The following is an 18,121-nucleotide window of genomic DNA, read 5'->3' as shown; positions in this document are numbered from 1 at the left end:
TGACAGGGGCCGGTGGCGTGAGGTGGCAGGGGCTGATGGCGGGGGGCAGGTAGTGAAAGGTGGCAGGGGTTAATGGCGGAGGCCGCTAATGAGGGTGGGCTGGCAGGGGAAGGGGGAGGCAGTGAAGGGGGGTTACCGGGGCTCCGCTCCCCAGCCCGCCGGTCGTCCCCGGGACCCGGGGTCGGTGTCCCCCGCCTGTCTTCGGCCTGCCCCGACCCACGGGCACTCGGCCCCCGGCTTGGGCCGGTGGGCGGCGGGGGCTGGAGCCGGTGCCTCAGGCCTCGCCCCGGGCAGGTGCTCGGGGAATGGTGACGGTGCGGGGGTCGGTGACGGCAAAAAGCTGGCTGTCCGGGGGGAAAAAGGCGGAAAAAAAGATAAAAAAAAAGCAAATACCGGTAGTTGTTTTGGGTGGCTGTGGGCCGGCAGCGGTGCTGTGGTGTCACCCGGGGGTTTCTCGGGGAGCCCTCCCTGATGAAATGCAGGCGCTTCTCCCCACGCCCCGTGTCCAGGGTTGAGCTGTCCTTCGGGAGGTGGGACAACATGATACCCTTCTCCCGGGGAGGCTGCTGCCTGCTGCCCGCCCGCCTGGCCGCCTCCGTGGCGCTGCTTGCGCAAGGTGCCCGCTGGCCACCTGTACTTGCCCTGTTGGGAAACCCCAGCCCCTTCAGAGCCTCCAATGGCGGCTTCCAGGAGGTTCTGCTGGCACAGGAGGCGGTGGGGAACCACCTCACTCCTGGCCGTGGAGTGACAGGGCTCGGTGTACGTGTTTGGGGTAGATGCCTCGTGTGCAGAGGGTTATCGTTCCATAAAGAAGCTACATTGAAATTCCAACTCTAACACAGTTTATGGTAGCAAGCCCAAATTGTTCTTAACGACCGGTCCCTCTGTCTTTCCCTGGGGAGCTCCGCTCCATCTCAAGGTGCACCACGCGTTGCATCTAATGTTCCCTCTGTCTTTCCCTGGGGAGCTCCGCTCTGTCTCAAGGTGCACCATGCGTTGCTAATGCTCATGTTTACAGTTTATTGAAAATAAGATATTAAAGGGTTATAGTGTGGGTAATCGTAGAATCACATGGGGTTGGAAGGGACCTCTGGAGATCATCTAGTCCAACCCCACTGCCAGAGCAGGTCCACCCAGAGCAGGTTGCACAGGAACGTGTCCAGGCGGGTTTTGAATGTCTTCAGAAATAGGGACTCCACCACCTCTCTGGGCAGCTTGTTCCAGGGCTCTGCCACTCTCACAGTAAAGTTCCTCCTAATGTTTAGGTGGAACTTCTTATACTCAAGTTTGTGCCCATTTCCTCTTGTCCTGTCCCTGGGCACCACTGAAAAAAGACCAGCCCCATCCTCCTGACACCCTCCCTTTAAGTATTTATAAGCATTGATCAGATCCCCCCTCAGCCTTCTCTTTTGCAGACTAAAAAGACCCAAGTCCTTCAGCCTCTCCTCATAAGGGAGATGCTCCAGGCCCTTAATAATCTTTGTGGCCCTCTGCTGTCCCCTCTCCAGCAGTTCCCTGTCCTTCTGGAACTGGGGAGCCCAGAACTGGACACAGTATTCCAGATGGGGCCTCACCAGGGCAGAGTAGAAGGGCAAGATAACCTCTCTTGACCTGCTGGTCACACTCTTCTTGATGCTCTTAACCCACAATAAGAGTGGTAGTGTGTGGTCCTTGCACACTGTAGTGCGACTGTCACTTTATTTTAGTGTCAAAATAATTCCTCCATGGGCTTCAGCCACACCTGGGCGTACACCTGCGCAGATGCTTTTGCCTGCAGGAGTTTCAGTGGCCGGCACGTTTGGGAGTGCTGTGAAAAAGAGAAGAAGCCAAGCCATGGTTTGGCGAAGCTGACGTGCTCCTCAAAAGCATGGCCCCTGTTTCCACAGGCTGCTGCTGCCCCTTGGTTGTTGGAGGCTGCTTGCTTGAAGGCGTTGGGCGTTTGACACCGAGAGTTGCGGGGCTCCTCCTGAGAGGCCATTACCTGGAGCCAGGGATGGTCGTTTGGAGCTGGTGGTGGTACGGTGGCATCAGGGGGCAGTTCTGTGAGTGACTCTGGTGATACCGTGCTTCTGAACTGGGGGGCATCCCCAAAGCCAAATTTGTAACTGACGGATATGTCCGTGTGGATTTGGAGGAGCGTGGGCCGCTAGGTCAGTGTAGATACTTTCAGGTGTCCTGTGCAAAATCTGACTGAAAAATAACCACAGTAGAGCTGGCAAAGCTGAAAAGAGCAGAGAATGCAGAGCAATGCCCAGCCGTAAAGCGATTCTTTAGATGCAAAAAATGCATGGGGGTGGGCAATGTTTTCCCCCTCTTTTCCTGAAAACAGGTTTTGCTCTCTCCTCTCAATACTGAAGGTGGTTTGGGAACCTCTGTCTGCAGACTGGTGTTCAGTCTCACCCGTAGCCTGTGATCACGAGCCTGATGACAGAGCGGGTGCTCGGTCAGTGTTTTCTGAAAGAGCCCCTGCAATCAGCGTGTTTGTTTCACCAGTTTTGTCTGTGAGGAAGCAGCACAAAAATCTGTGTCAGCCTCTTCCTGACAGAGGCTGTGGGAGGGAGGAAGGAAGGGTTGGCAGGCAGATGGAATACTTGTCAGATGGAGAGAAGGTAATGGGGAGAGAGAGCATGCTGCTGGAGGAGGTTACCTGGCTATAGCTTCACTGGCGCCTTCTGTGGCTTGGAGAACTGAGGAATGGCTGCTTTTAAGATGGCTGGGGACTTCTTGTCCCCCAAGGCAGTGGCAGTCACAGTTCCTGACTGGGTTTAGTCTGAATTAAACCTCTGGAGTAGGTGTCTGCACGGCTGGGGGTATTGGTGGGTCGTGGGTCTGGTGGATTCTAGGTTTAGTAGCCAGGTGAAGGACTAGTTGTGGATGCCGTGCTGTCCATTCATCTGTGGCAGAGCTGGTGATGTCTGGTGGTGATGCTGGCACAGGTGCCAGTGCAGCCCTTGCTCCACAGCTAGAGAGCTGCTCACCTGTTGATCTGAACACTTGTGTGGACTCTCAGTTTCCCTTATAATGGATTTTTTGGGTATTTTATTCTTGTCCTGAAATTGAAGGAGAGGATGCTGGCGGGAGGAGGTTCATCATGGCTGTCTCGTGCTTTTCAGAAAATGCTCTGAAGGCGAAGTGCACAGTGCCCACTGGGACTGAATCTGCCTGAAAAAGATCTTCCTTCACCCGGAGGCCTGTTTGTCATCAAGAGGGAACCTCTACACGGGCCAAACTCTGCAAGTGATGGGCTCGGAGAACAGCGCTTTGAAGAGCTACGCGCTAGAGGAGCCACCGTTCACGCTGCCAACCGGACACACCATTTATCCGGCCGTGCTACAAGATGGCAAACGTGCTTCGGTCTTTGTGTACAAGAGAGAGAACGAAGATAAGGTTAATAAAGCTGCCAAGGTACTGTAGAGACTGTGCCTGGGATAGGCTTGTGAGAGCTATCCCTCTTTTTGTCTTGGGAGGGATGGGAATCTGTTAATTAATCGGGAGTAAGGACAGGAGAAAAGGTCGAAGTTGACCCTGGCCACCAACAGCTGCCGTGCAGGGGGGAAGAAGGGGGTCAGCAGCCATGAAGCTCATCGTGTGCTGCACAACGTGAGCACCCTGGCCACCAACAGCTGCCGTGCAGGGGGAAGAAGGGGGTCAGCAGCCACGAAGCTCATCGTGTGCTGCACAGTGTGAGTGGTGGTGGGAGGTGGTGTTTGGATAGCAGTACCTGCATTACTGTGCAGAGTCCTGGTCTTGTCACAGAATCACAGAATCTTCTAGGTTGGAAGGGACCTTAAAGATCATCTTGTCCAACCGTCAACCTAACTGACAAAAATAGACACCCCCACAACAAACAAGAAGCATCACCATCACTAAACCATACCTCCCAGCACTACATCAACCCGTCTTTTGAACACCTCCAGGGATGGTGCCTCAACCCCCTCCCTGGGCAGCCCATTCCAATGGCTGATAACCCTTTCAGTGAAAAAATTTTTTTTGTCCTGCAGATCTAAGTCAGAGAGTCTTTCTTAGGTGGACCCTAGTCAGAATACTGTGTTTATTCCGTGTAAGACTTTATGTAGATGGGTTATAACAGGTTCTGCAATGAGTGAGGGAGTGAGTGTGCTGAGTGCGTGGTGAGAGGCAGGGCTGGGCTATCTAAATGCAAGCAAAAAATGTGGCTGAAAGGACAAAGCGAAGCTCTGCAGCCAAAAGAGATGCCTTGGATGAGATTTAACAAATGTCTCTTGTTTCTGGAAGCACCTGAAAACCTTGCGCCACCCTTGCCTTCTGCGCTTCCTCTCTTGTACCGTGGAAGCAAATGGGATCCACCTGGTGACAGAACGTGTGAAGCCTTTGGAGATGGTCCTGGAGACCCTCTCTTCTGCAGAAATCTGCGCAGGGATCTACGACGTGTTGCTGGCACTCATCTTCCTCCATGACAGGGTAGGTACCACCAGCAGCAGTTGTCAGGCTTTGAGGGGAGCCAGACGAAACGTGACAGTAGAGCCTTGTATCTGGCCTTGCCTGGATGACTGTCTCATTCCTGGTTTTTCACAAGAAGACAGAAACCTGCTAAAATCATTGGCAGCTTTGTAAGAGGAACAGTAATTGAAAATGCTGTGGGTTGTGGAGTAAGGGAGCAGTTCCCAAGTTATGAATTGACATCTTCTTGCAGTGCTTCTTACTTGAGGGAAATGGATTGTTTGGCCTTGGCATTTATTTACAGCTGTTGCCACGTGTCAGAGATTGGTGTCACCGTTCCCCTGGTTTGGCACTGTGTGTTTGCCCAGGCCTGCAGTTTAATCCCAGCTCAGAGTGTAGCTTTTGGGCTTTGTGTTCATAGTTGGATGTCTTCTCGAGATTTACAGTTGCATTGCAAGGGCTGTGACAATTAGAGCTTTGTCTCTTCTAAAACCCCAGCCCTTCTGCCAAATACCTACCAGTCATCTTCAAAATCCTGAAGGACCTGTAGAACTGTGTGCTTTTTGGCTGCTTTTCCTCAGCACCTCGCAGCACCTAATTAGCCCTGATTAAGATTTTTCCGTCCTCATCTATCCCCAAGCCTGTTATCCTATTTATTTTTTTTTATGTTTTAGGGAAACCTAACGCATAACAACGTCTGTTTATCATCTGTGTTTGTAAGTGAGGATGGGCACTGGAAGCTGGGAGGAATGGAAACAGTCTGTAATTTCAATGAAGCCACCCCAGAGGTAAGACCCGAGCAAAGCACACCCTCTGATGCCCAGGCCAGGGCTCCTGGCCTGCTGAAGGTGGCCACCTATGGATGTGAGGGCCCAAGTCCTTCCAGTTACTTGCATTTAATATTAATTGTGTTGGCTCACTTCCAGCTCTGACCTGAATCTTTGCTCTGAGGACACTGTACTATAAAACTGTAAGACAAACTATGTTTGTCTACACAAACACAAACTGATTCCCCATTAGCCAAAAAGCAGCCACTTTTCTAAGGGAGACTGCTGGCTGGAGGGTAGGTTAAGACTGAAAAGAGTGAGAAATTTGCTCCTCTGGACTGTTAAGAACAAACTGAAAATGCACTAAAACAAAAAAAAAGCTTTACCTTGAAGCAGGAAGATCCAGGTTGAAATGAAACAAGAAGAAAAATAATTTAAAGGACTCTTTAGCTTTTGCTGCTGGCATCTTCATTGCTTGTTACTGATCCTAGCATAAAAATTCCTGGTTTGATTGGTGCTGCGTGCTGTGCAGAGTCACTGCTGCAGCCTGGCACTGTGCTGGAAATGTGTATTGCCTTTTCTCCCAGAGGATCTACAAATCTTTCACGACTGAGTGTCCCTGGTGTGTATCACCTTTCAGAAGGGAGCAGGCAGACACACAACCAGTGCACAACAATGCAAAGAGCACGGCAGTAAAAACTGACTGCTAAAGCTCATGAAGTCCTTTCCCCGTCCAGTTGGATCATGTGGGATGATAGGACTGAAGACTTGAAGAGATGAGTTGGGTGTGATGCCCTCAAGTTCCTTTCTGTCACCTTGGTGCTTCACACCTGGTCCATTTGTGCTTCCCCTCCGGGCAGAGCATAGCACAGCCTGCCCTGGATGGCAGGGGCAGGGGCAGAGCAGGAGCACTTATGCTTGGCACGCGTAAGTGATGGAGGCAACTCATGTCTCCCCTTTTCTTCCAGTTCCTGTGTCATGTCAAGTCGGTACGAGACCAGTCGTGCATCCCTTGCGAGGAGATGGTGAGTAACATCACTTGCTGGAGGAACTTCTTGGTGGCAACAAATAAAAGCGCCATGTTTGGAAAATAGTTTTCATTCACATGTTTTATTTCCTCATGGCTGAATGGGAGGAAGTGGCTGTTAGATAATACCTGAGGTTTACCCTCTTCCTTTTTCCCCTGCTTCCCTCCCGTCCCTGCTTTGGGTACGGTGTTGGGCAAAGGGAAGTGAAATTCTGAATAAGGAGTGGTGGGACAGCAGGTTGTCGTAATATTTTTTCAAACACTTCGTGTTGCAGCTTTAATGCTTCTAAATCACCAAAGCTTTGCAAAAATTACAGAGTAGTTGCTGAGATTGCCCAGATCACTGCAGTCACACGGTTGTGTAACTCTCACATACAACAGCCTTCCTTTTTCCTCACTGGTTAATAACCTCCCAGCTATTAAGAATCCTACGAGTTGCTTATCTTAACGGAGTGCTTGCTTTCTCTCTAATTAACACCTGTTTCCATAGAAATGCCGAAGGTTGTTGACTTGCAATTGCTGTGTGCATTCATGGGGGAGTTGTTTCAGCGTGGTGTAGTTGCTCTGTGGGCTATAAATTCCCCAGTGGAGATTTTTTTAGCATAATATTCTACTTGTAGAGTACTTAGTGGAGCTTCGGTGCTATAAAAAGAATCTGAGAGCGTATATGGTGGGGGAGGAATAGAGATTCATGGAAACTATCAAGTATTTCACAAAGTCCTGCTTTGCTGATCTTTTGGGGTTTTTTTTGGCTTTTTAAGTCTGCAGATTTCAAAATTCTGCCCAACAGCTATGGGCACGCGAGGGATGCCTACGCCTTTGGAACGATGGTGGAAAACCTCCTGACAGTCCTTAATGATCAGGGTAAGGAATGACACGTTTATGTTGCTGTTGACTGGCCTCTGTAGCTTCTTCCTTGCCTGTGTCAACTGAGCATTTGCCTCCTGTTGCAGCTGACAGATGTGCTGCAGGTTCTGTGGCTGTTGTTTTTCATGTTGGCTGGGTTAAAAAACAGGCTTCAGCTTCTCCTGCATCCCCCTCTTGCTGCATTTAAGCATGGTCAGATACAGCTGGAGGTCACCAGCCTGTGAAACATGAGCACTCCCAAATCTGCTCAGTTACAGTCAGGGCTTCCCTTGGTTTCTGACCTACCAGGTGTTTCATCAAGGGTTATGGGGGTGGGTGCATGGATGTTGTGTATCACAGCAGAGCCAGAGCTGCTGCCTTCTAGCAGAGATGGGGCAGGAAGTTTCTTGGAGGACAGTAGCACTCCTCGGGTCCCCAACAGCCAAGAAGCTTAGGGAGAGAAATGGAAATGTTACCTTCCCTTTTAGACATATATGAGCAATTTTGCTATCAAATAGAGCTTCTAAAACTAAGTTTTTTGGGAGGGTGGAGGGCTCCTAAACATAGCTTTGTCAGTGTTGAGTGAGAAATCTAACTGTGGGTGCTCTGGCTTTCAGTTTCAGCAGACATCCTCTCCAGCTTTCAGCAAACCTTGCACTGTACGCTGCTGAATCCAGATCCAAAGTGTCGTCCACCACTGTCCAGCTTACTGTCTCACGAGTTCTTCAGGTAAGGAAAGGAATATCCTGCTCCAATTTCTGTGGCAAACATCTTAATTTGTTGAAGGTGTTACTTATCAGATGGGAAGTGCAGACTTAATCCCTACCTCTTTGTCAAAGAGGCTCCTTAAATTAAGAAATCATTATCAGCCTTCCAAATGAGGCGCAGAGCCAGCGGTGGTGACAGAAGCGTGTCCTTAGTCACACACAGTCAGTTGGATCTCCCCAAGCTCATGGGAACTGGTGGGAAATGCTCTAGAAAACAAAATCATCAGCGATATTGCTGGAGCAAAGCAGGCTCCGAGGTAATCCAGAGAGACCTGCATCTGCTGTCACCTGAGTGCTTCTCTGGGTGGCACTTCCTTCTGTTCATTGCCCCAGGAAGGTGGTCAGAGGTGGCTGATGCCCAGGTCTTCCTGTGGATTGCTAAGTGCAGCCCTGTGCAGGTGCAGCTGTTGGGTAACAGGTCACATCCCCATGCTGACATTGTTGGTCCACTGGCATTTATCTTGAGTCCTTCTGTCCAGTTCTGTCTGCTAAATGAAGGGTGGGCACTTGCAGTCTCTTACTTGTGGGTGGTTTAAGCATCAATAAGGATCACGCTTGACAGCCATCTTACTTGTGGGTGGTTTAAGCATCAATAACGCTTGACAGCCGGTGTTTTTGTGCTTAGGAATGATTTTCTGGAAGTTGTGAACTTTCTGAAAACCTTAACGCTAAAGTCTGAGGAGGAAAAAACTGAATTTTTCAAGTAAGTGAAGGAACTGTAATCTGGAAGCTTCTTATTTCAGAAATACCTTTGCCAAATGGGACTGAGAGGGGGGACGGTAGAAGTGAAGGAACTGTAATCTGGAAGCTTCTTACTTCAGAAATACCTCTGCCAAATGGGACTGAGAGGGGGGAGACCTGGGAAGCCGGAACAGTAGTTCCTCAGGTGCCAGATTTTGATTGCTTTGGCAGAACATTGTTTGCTCTGCAATATTTTGGGTACTCCAGCCAAAATAATGATCACATCAAACAGGAAACTATTCACTTCCTCCTTTCCCAGTTTGTTGTGAATGGTTTGGTGTTTGGGAGGAGTGGAACCTGCTGGGCTCTGCATCATTCTGATCCTCACCAGCCTCCGGAGTGACGCTGTGCGCAGCCGTACGGAGAGCAGTGGTTTTACCGGCTGCAGACCAATTGCTGTCACTGGAGAATCAGTCAGAAACTGGACTGTAGTGACGTGCATCACTTCAGGTGTGCTTTCCTGAATCCCATCTGCCTGCTGGCAGCTGGATTGAACTCCTGCAGGGCCAAGAACAGAAGCTTTTCCAGGAGTACGAAAAGGAAATAATTTTTCCGTTGTCCATGTTCTAATGGAGTTAATGCACTTTGTGGGGCGTAACGCTGCTGTTATTAGCAGAAGTTAAATTATTCAGGTTCTCTTCTGCCCACTTTAGCAGTGCTGTCCTGTCTCCCACTGCACCATGGTTAAGCAGGAATCACTTGAAAAGCCCATTTGTGTGCTGTAGCATTGCTGTAGAGGAAGGAGCACAGCCTAAAAGCTCATCTGCTCAGGCTCTGGTGAGCAGTTCCTCACTGGAGCTGTGGCAGGGCCCTGTTGCTTTACACAAAGGCTGTCTGCTTGCCCACTTCCCAAGTCCTCTAAAATATCAGAGAGCTGCTCTTAATGTGCTGGAAAAAAAAGAATCTTCCTCTTGCCTCATTCTGCGAAGTAGCTCTATTTTAGATGTGACTTTGCAAAAAAAGGAGAAATCTAGCACCAGGCACCTCTTGAGGCTGAATTTTTTTTTTCCATTTAGGCAGATCTTAAAACTGCTAAGGAAGGAGTTTTCAATAAGACATATTGGGTGAATTAATCTTGTGGTGCCAGCCCAGTCTGGGTGAAGGTGTTGTCTGTAATGGATGTCTCAGCTGCAGCCGTGCAGCATCTGCAGGAGATTGTATTGTCACAGTCCCCAAGAAGTTTTCTGTAAGGGAAGCTTCTGTGTAGTGATGGTATTATCTGGGCCTGAAAAAGGGAGAAGCTGAGTTTTTCTTTCTTTTTTTTCCATATAAAAGAACCTGGGTGTTCTTACAGAGCTATTTTCCTGCCTGTTTTATGCTTCTGTGGTCACCATCAGTTGCAATGCTATTTTGATTTCACTAGTTTGAGACTAAGTGGAGGAAACAGGAGGAGAAAGGGGACCTTAGGAGCATTCAGGGTGGTTCCCACTATCTCTGTAAGAGCAGTGTTTACTGAGGGAGGGAGTGAATGCTTTGCTTAAAGATATGGGAGTGTTGCCCCTTTATCAGGCAGAGGGGCTTTCACAGCATATGCAGTATTGCTTTTAGTCTCCTCCAAGCCTAAAATAAATGAGTAACTCCTACTGATATTTTGAAAATTAAAATCCTACAAGGAGAAGCAGTTGCACAAAATCAAACTCTGTGACTTAAATAAACCCAAGCCATGCTTTGTTGGCCACCTCTAAAATATATTTGGATGGAAGTGGTTTCAAAGGGGGATTCCCTTTTTGCGAGGGAAACTTGTCGTGTGTGGTGGGTAAAACAGTCTTTTCTCAAGCAGTAGGAAAAAAATCTTGTGAGGCACCAGGTTGTGGGGTGAGAGGACAGTTGTCTTCTGCAGTTTAATGCTGTAGCACTTCATGGGAGATACCAGCTGCTCGTGACAGGCTGTGATCTGGCTGTGGGTTTTACAGTGTCTCTGGCTCCCACTTTGTGTCCTCTTTGCCTCAGGCAGGAGCAAAGCCTTGTCCTTCTGGGTTAGTGCACGCACAGAGCCAGAGGCTGCGATGGGACTTTGTCTCTAGGAGATGAGGCAGACACAAAAAGAGGGGAAAGTGATGTTAAGGGAGACAGTTGTAAATGCACAGGAGGCTGCCTTGATACTAATTGTTCTCTCCTGGAATGCAGGTTCCTGCTGGACAGGGTGGCTGGCCTGTCAGAGGAGCTGATAGCGTCACGGCTGGTGCCGCTTCTTCTCAATCAGCTCGTCTTTGCAGAACCTGTAGCTGTCAAGAGTTTTCTTCCTCATCTGCTGGGTCCAAAGAAAGGTGACCTTTAAATACTTTCTCTCTTTGGAATTATTACTGATAAGTTTGAAATGAATACAGAGTGGTTGTTCCATTGAATTAAGGGAATAGGGGGTGTTTATTTAACCAGAACAAATACTGTAACGTACAGAACTGGAAAGGAGAGCTGTGTGCTTCCCCATTTACAGAGCTTTCCACTGCTCTCCTGATGCTGGGAAGAGAACTGGGAATTGCCTGGGCTGTTCCCCAGGTTTATGTGTCACCCCATCTGCCCACCACAGGTGGCTCACAGCATATCCCTCTTCTCGCCTTTCCCCTACCCTCCCTGACCTTTTTTCTTCTGCCACTGCACTCATTCTCCTGGGAGGGTGCTCAGTCTCTTCTCCTTTCCTCTCTAAGGGCTGCTCAGCACATCTTGCTGGATCCCTGGCTATCTTTGGCCATGCTCTTTGCCTCCTCTCTCTTCCAGTTTTTCCTAAACAGCTACTGGTGTTTCAGCCAAGCAACACCTGTGACTGTTTTAACTTCTGTGTTCAGAGCCACTGCCATGGAGCAATGGACACTGGCACTGCTGCCTCTCCTCCTGCCACCCCAAGCAGCTGCCAAAGAATCAGACCTGGCAGTGGGGTGACACTGTAGATCTCAGCTGTGCTGTTTTCTCAGTGAGTAGCTTTTGGGTGAGCTGTCTCTCGTTATTGAAGCAGCCTTTTCCCATCTTCACCTCTCCTCCCTAGAGCAAATTGGAGAAAACCAGACCAGCTGCCTCCTGTCCCCAGCCTTGTTCCAGACACACGTCATCCCTGTGCTGCTGAAGCTGTTTGAGGTTCACGAGGAGCACGTTCGGATGGTGTTGCTGTCTCACATTCACGCCTACGCAGAACTGTTCTCTCGGGAGGAGCTGAAAAACATCATATTGCCCCAGGTTAAGGACAGCAAAACAATACGTGGTATATCCTAGAATGTGGGTTTTCTGCTGGTTGTCTTGGTTCTTAAAGTTAGGATCTTGCAGTGCTGGCCACAAATGGTTTGCAACTTCCTTTCCACGCAAGCCCTAACCTTTACACCCCATCCTGATCTGGAGTACTGTTTTGTTAAACCCAATGCCCTCTGTCACACGCCCAGCACTTCTGCTGGTATCCATTGGCCTTGACTGGCAGCTTCACAACAAGAGACTCCTTGTTTCACACCACAGCTGTCAGGAATGGAGGGATGATTGGTATGAGCTCAGGGTGCCTTGGCTTTAGGGTCCAGTGCTCACCAGGCACTGGGATCCTTTAGCTTGTAACACGAAGTGGAAGGCCAGTTTTATGCTACACAATAATGTCCAGTATCTTCTGAGAGCTGTGGCAGATTGTAGAAGTGAAATGTGCTGCAAATATTTAAAGGGGAAAGAAGTGAAAATGCAGAATTTTCTGTTCTTGGTAACATGATCATGTTCTCAATGTAGGTATTGCTGGGCCTTCGAGATACCAGTGACTCCATCGTCGCGATAACGCTGCACAGCTTGGCAGTTCTCGTCTCCCTGCTTGGACCTGAAGTAGTTGTAGGTGGAGAAAGAACGAAGATTTTCAAAAGCTCTGCACCAAGTTTCATGAAAACTGCTGATCTCTCCCCAGAAGGTAAATGACAGGGTGCTCTTGGGATTCTTGCCCGTTCTGTCCAACCGACAGACAGAATTTCTTGGATGATTAATCTTTCGCTGGTAACAAGTTAATTGAAAGAAGCTAATTTGCAGTTAAACATTAATTCTAAAATTGGTGCTGGCTGCTTACAAATACAGAATTGATGTCATAAGAGGAGTTATATAAAAGCATTTTAAATATAGGAAATATGTGGGGAGAAAAATTTTAAATATCTTCAGTTTAAGAATTTCCGTAAGCAAAGGAGATTAAATGTGTGTACGTTTGGCAGAAAAACTACACTGCCCTTCTAAAGGATTTCTGTATTTATCCAGATAGTTGTTTAATATTCCCTCTATCCTTCACAGTTTTAAAAACAGTAAATCTCATCCTGTTCCCCCAATTTCTGTTCATAGATTGGAAAAGGAATACGAACTTCCCTATTTTCTCAGCTCTCAGGAGGTTTTTCAGCTAATACAAATGAAGAAAATAGTCCCTGCACCTGCTAGATAACTTGGAACCAGCTGTACTAAGGGAAAGCTTTTCTGGATATTCAAACTAAGAATGCTTGTAACTGGAGGGAAGAATCAGCATTTGTTCTGCTTTAGACACATAGATATCAAATGAAACGCGTGATAGAGATTAGTTTAAGTATAAATGTTCTCTTCCTGATGATGTGTGTACTGACAGCTACCACCCTTTATTAAAATCTGTGGATGGCTCATTGCATTATTTTGCTTTACATTATTTTAGTAGGCTATAGTAAATAAAAACCTTTGGATTGCATGCTAAGACCAGGTTTATTTTTCAGAATATATTTAAAATTAGACCCAATTAAACTATTGACAAACAGCAAAAGAAACCACCTTTGTCCTTAAATGTAAGTGATTATCTGCAAAAAAACAGTACTAGAGGCTGAATACGTGAGGCTTAATAAGCTGTTTGCTTAAGCCCCTAAAAGGATGCACCTTTTATCAAGGGCACTTCGGGGAAAGGGTGAATTTTATGTGTTAATTGCAGTCCTTGTGCAGGGCCCACAGGTGAGCCATGTGGAAGCAGATGTAGCACTGGCCCAAACCACGCTGTTCTGGGGTGGTGGCTACAGGGCCTCACACAGCTGAGCCTGGTGCTGGTGAATCACCAAAAATGAACTGGAACCAGGTGCTTGCCAAGTTGTTATCACTGGCCCAGCAAAACAAACCTCCCTTGTGCTGCTTCAAAGTTGTGGCATTTATTGCCACCTCACTTCAGCTGTGATACGAGGGAGGCTGTTGGCACAGCCTTCAGGGTGGAGACTCTCGTTCCTGTAGCTGCTTTGCTCCTGCCCAAACTTAAAAGAGGGTTTGTGTAGTCACGTGAGTTTGGTTATGCTTTGAATTGTTGTGACTATCAGTGCTGTGCTTTTGTAGGAGGCAGATAACAGGGGATTTGTGATGGTGTGCAGTACAGAAGCTGGGATCTTGGATTCAGCCAGGTGGCAGACAGCGGTTTTTAAGGATCTGATCATAATCAGTTTGTTCATTGTGTATTTCTTGAAAGAACGTATCAGCAAAACCTGACCATTTACAGCGGCCTAAACTTTGTACTGGCAAGAGCTACAGGTGGCAGGAACAGAGGAGTACTCTCTACAACTCCTGAAAGGAGGTTGTAGAGAGGTGGGGGTCGGTCTCTTTTCTCAAGTCACAGGCGACAGGACAAGAGGAAATGGCCTCAAGTTGTGCCAGGGGAGGTTCAGGCTGGATATTAGGAAAAAATTTTTCACTGAAAGGGTTATCAGCCATTGGAATGGGCTGCCCAGGGAGGTGGTTGAGGCACCATCCCTGGAGGTGTTCAAAAGACAGGTTGATGTAGTGCTGGGAGGTATGGTTTAGTGATGATGCTCCTTGTTTGTTGTGTGGGTGTCTATTTTTGTCAGTTAGGTTGACGGTTGGACAAGATGATCTTTAAGGTCCCTTCCAACCTAGATTCTGTGATTCTGTAAAATAAAAATCTACAGCTGAAGAGGTGCAGCTGTTGCCTTGCTGTGCCAATCTTCAGTCAGTATTGCACGTCAGCATTGGAAATAAGACCGTTGCGATGCTGTGGGCAGTTTCAGCTCAGACTGACAACACACCTTGTGGACTTGGTGCCTTTTCTTTTCTTTTATCCCTGCAGACTCCCCCAGCCACGTGGTAAGCAATCAGAGAAATCAAACCTCTCGGCCCTTGAAGAACCATTCTAGTGTGTTCCCCATCTCTGGAAATGTACCTGTCAAGAAGTTTGCTGTGCGACAAGACAATCCCCTGGCTTTGAAGACAGGTAAATCTCAGCCCTAGCTCTTCCTTTTTAGAAATCAAATGTTCTACAAATGAAGCGTTGCTTGAAAAGATGTTAATTTCTCCAATGTGCTGATCTAAAAGATTCAGTCAACCCAGGAATGTAACAGTGAAGGAATGAGAGTGTGACCCTTGGATTCCTAGGTAATAGTTATTTGGGAATCTGATCTATGGACTGGTGACTTGGTGGCCAGCCTTGAATTTCTGTTTCCTTACGGCAGGTTCTCTGCTGTGCTTTTTCACCCTTCCCATAGCTCGACAGATACAGTAGATTTATAGGTCAGCTCATTCTCTGGCCTCAGGAACTGGCTCAGTTTACTTTTATGGCCTTTTTTCAGTCGCCTATTGCTGATCAGCAGTCAGCTTTCACTGCCCCCGGGGCTTTGAGATGAATAAGGCTCCTTTGCAAGCAGGAAGGTGGCCGTGCTTTCTGATACAAGATGAGCTTAGCACTGAAGCAGCTTTCCAGTCAGCATTACTGGCTTATTTCCATGGCAGGTGCTACCTGTGATGTCAAGGAGTTTTAGGCACAACTTTGTCTCTGCACTTGCTCTCTTGAAAGGAGTATCTAAAGCCTTTGTCTTCCACAGGTGAGCAAGACGCTCCGTGCCCCCTGAATGGGATTCCTGGGAGCATTAATACACTAGGGAGCAGCAGGAGCTCTTTGACTACTTCTGAAAAGCCAGCAGAGGAGTGGCCAGACTGGAGTGAGCCAGAGGAGACAGACACTGAGAAAACAGTAAACATTCAAATTCGGCCCCGAGAGCCGCGGGGCAGTGTGGGACCTTATTTTGCTGAACCTGCTGTAGATGAGAAGCCTTGGGATGACTTTGAGCCCAGCAGCCCTAGTCCTGAACGGTCTTCAGGGAACTGCCTCACTGTGACACAAACTGATGCGGTTGAAACACCAAGGCCTCTGCCAGGTACCCATCAACTCGGCAAAGAATTCAAAAGCCTCAGACTGAGTCCCCCCCCAAAGTCCTGCCCCGGGAACAGCTGGAGCAACGACGAGTGGGACCACCAGGAACAACCGGGAGGAACTGTGCTGCCAAAAACAACCTTCCAGGAAAGGTTGAAGTCTTCATCAGAGTCTGGCCTGGGAGAAGAATTCACAATCAAAGTGAAGAGGAAACCTGTGCAAGACCCTGAGCTGGACTGGTTTGCTGACATGATCCCGGACATTAAACCTTCTTCAGCTGTCTTGATTTTACCTGAAGAGAGGACAGAAGCAGTTGTTCCCAGCCACTCCGGTGTAGTGTCCAGCAGAGAAGGTGCCTCCCAGAATGTGCTGTTTTCATCCAAATTTGCAGCGGCTGATGTTATTGAGGTAGGAGGCTAAATGGGGTTTAAATGACTGCACACTACATAGCACAACACACGGTGTAGGTGGTGGGTAACCTGAGGAAGTGTTAGCAGCATGACTGTACAGTTGAGTCTTCACCTGTGAATACAAGGGGCTCTGCTCCAACTGATGCATCTCACCAGGTAGTTCAGTGGGCTGTTAATACAGCAGCAAGAGAACTGTGTTAAGAAACAGAGAGGGAATGGTCTTGTAAACACTACTAAAGGCACCGACTAAGGAGTTTTAACTGCAGTTTTTAATTAGTGCTGTTGTATCCCAGATGCAAAGATAGGGAGACTTGGAAGAGACTTGATTTATCGGACAGGTAAAATGAGGCTGGATCCTGTCTGCTGAACGGCCCCGTGCACAAACTGAAGGGGCTTTCAAGCACAGAGGATGCTCAGGAGTCTGCCAGGATGCTCCTGGCTCTTCTAGGAAAACCTAAATACAGGACCAGGAAACCAGAACTCTGGATTACAGAATAAAGCTTTCTGGGTGCTTGTTTTTGTGAAAGAATAGCTATTTCTCCATTTCAGAGAACAAGGAGGATTATAAAACTGCCTTTTTAAGTAAGCAAGTAAATCCCTCTAGCCTCATCACAGAGACTGCCTCTGTTTCTTAGGAGGGGAAGTAGCACTCCCAACCCTGCCACCTGAACATGTAATTCCATTAGGGAATAGGTGTTGATTTCGAGTTGTTTTGCTAATTCAGCCTCAAGGGAGCTACCCCAGGAGCAGCAGGTAGCATGGGGAGAGGAGCCTTGGATGTAAACTGAAGTTGTTTATGACATTTTAAAATGGCACACTTGATTTTTTAAAAAGCGCTGTTGTGGTATCAAGCCCATTTTTTGAGGAGTCAGTCAGTGCTGTGGAGTAGAAGAGCTGTGTCAGTGGATGGGTGAAATCAGAGTCATAGTATTGGAACAGAGCAGGACAGCAGCTGTTTCCTAGGGGGAAAGAAATGATCTAGTTCACAGCATCCTGTTCTTAATGGAAAGTGAGTTTGGTACAAACAGTTCTTGCTTTAATAAGAGACTCTCCCTATTAGTTTGCTGTTGTCTTTAAGGTGTTGCCTTTTGTAGTTAAAAGTTCTTTAAGACAGAACACTGCAAAAACTGGCACTTCATTTTTGGTCTTAGGACAGGCTTTTGGCATTCTGGCTGAATGTCTTGCTGTGCCATTGCAAGCCACACAGGCTACTGCTTGGCTCCTGTGGCTGTGCTAAGTACAGAAATACAGTACACGTGTCTTACTGTTGATAATTTTACATCATTCTAGGCTGAAGCTGCAGGCTGGGGTGAAGAAGAGGAGTTGAACTGGGAAGATGATGCTAACTGGTAACAGGACTGAAAGAGACAGAGGCAATCTGCTTCCCCAGTACAATGGATAAGTACCTCAGCACTGCTTTTGCCAGAAAGCAGGCGCTTGCTGCAGCGGGCAGCAAGATCCCGTGGGGCCTGATCTCTTGCAATGGATGCTCCTTTCCAGTCTGTGCCAAAACCTGCAGGGGTGAGGCCTGCACTCAAGCAATATGCCCAGCTGTGGTACGTGCCACTGCTACCAGAGAGAGGAACAGCGTGATGGGGGTGTTGGTGCTGACGTGCTACTGGAGGCCAAGAGCGGCGTAAGCGATTGTTCCACAACTCATCCCTGCTCTGAAAAACTGATGACAATAAATGAAAGTCACACTGAGTTCCTTGGTTAATGTGCCCTTTTGCTTTTGTTTTTTTTTTTTCCCCCCAGAAAAGTAGAGCCCTTACAAATGGCTCCTTTTTAACTTTTTAGCTAAGAGATGATTTTAAGATGAACGTGCAGTTTTTACTCAACTTATTTATTTCTTTTTATATAGTTCTGTCAGTCAGTGGCACAAGAGGTACTAGGAACCGTGCAGTGAAGGACCACTGAACACCAGCTGCTTAAGCACTGCATTCTTTCTGCTTTAAATGGTGACTAATAAAGATCACCTTAAAAGATGACCCTAGCGTGGAGTGGAACCAACAGCAGAGGTATGTTCAGAGAACAGCGTAGAGCCT

The 18,121-nt window shown here is 47.9% G+C and overlaps 1 protein-coding gene across 3 annotated transcripts; it reads left to right on the top strand.

Moving 5' to 3' along the window:
• The first annotated feature begins 3,108 nt into the window (after positions 1–3,108).
• Positions 3,109–18,117, top strand: SCYL3 (SCY1-like, kinase-like 3). Of its 3 annotated transcripts, XR_001412232.1 has the most exons (14): positions 3,109–3,405; positions 4,255–4,440; positions 5,094–5,207; positions 6,155–6,211; positions 6,975–7,077; positions 7,677–7,788; positions 8,452–8,529; positions 10,695–10,834; positions 11,548–11,735; positions 12,261–12,432; positions 14,587–14,730; positions 15,338–16,074; positions 17,367–17,712; positions 17,938–18,117. XR_001412232.1 is itself a non-coding variant. In XM_014943546.1 (13 exons), the coding sequence occupies exons 1-13, from the start codon at positions 3,241–3,243 to the stop codon at positions 17,427–17,429; spliced, it is 2,259 nt and encodes a 752-aa protein (XP_014799032.1). In that variant the 5' UTR covers positions 3,109–3,240; the 3' UTR covers positions 17,430–17,793. The 3 variants fall into 3 exon arrangements, 2 of the variants coding, with proteins under 2 accessions (XP_014799032.1, XP_014799033.1); XM_014943546.1 differs by lacking the exon at positions 17,938–18,117 and having other exon boundaries at positions 17,367–17,793; XM_014943547.1 differs by lacking the exons at positions 8,452–8,529; positions 17,938–18,117 and having other exon boundaries at positions 17,367–17,793.
• Positions 18,118–18,121: the final 4 nt, after the last annotated feature.

Source organism: Calidris pugnax, unplaced genomic scaffold, assembly GCF_001431845.1.
Source record: "Calidris pugnax isolate Ruff unplaced genomic scaffold, ASM143184v1 scaffold63, whole genome shotgun sequence".
Classification (NCBI taxonomy): domain Eukaryota; kingdom Metazoa; phylum Chordata; class Aves; order Charadriiformes; family Scolopacidae; genus Calidris; species Calidris pugnax.
The sequence above is the reverse complement of the archived record's forward strand: the minus strand, read 5'-3'. Positions and strand labels throughout refer to the sequence as shown.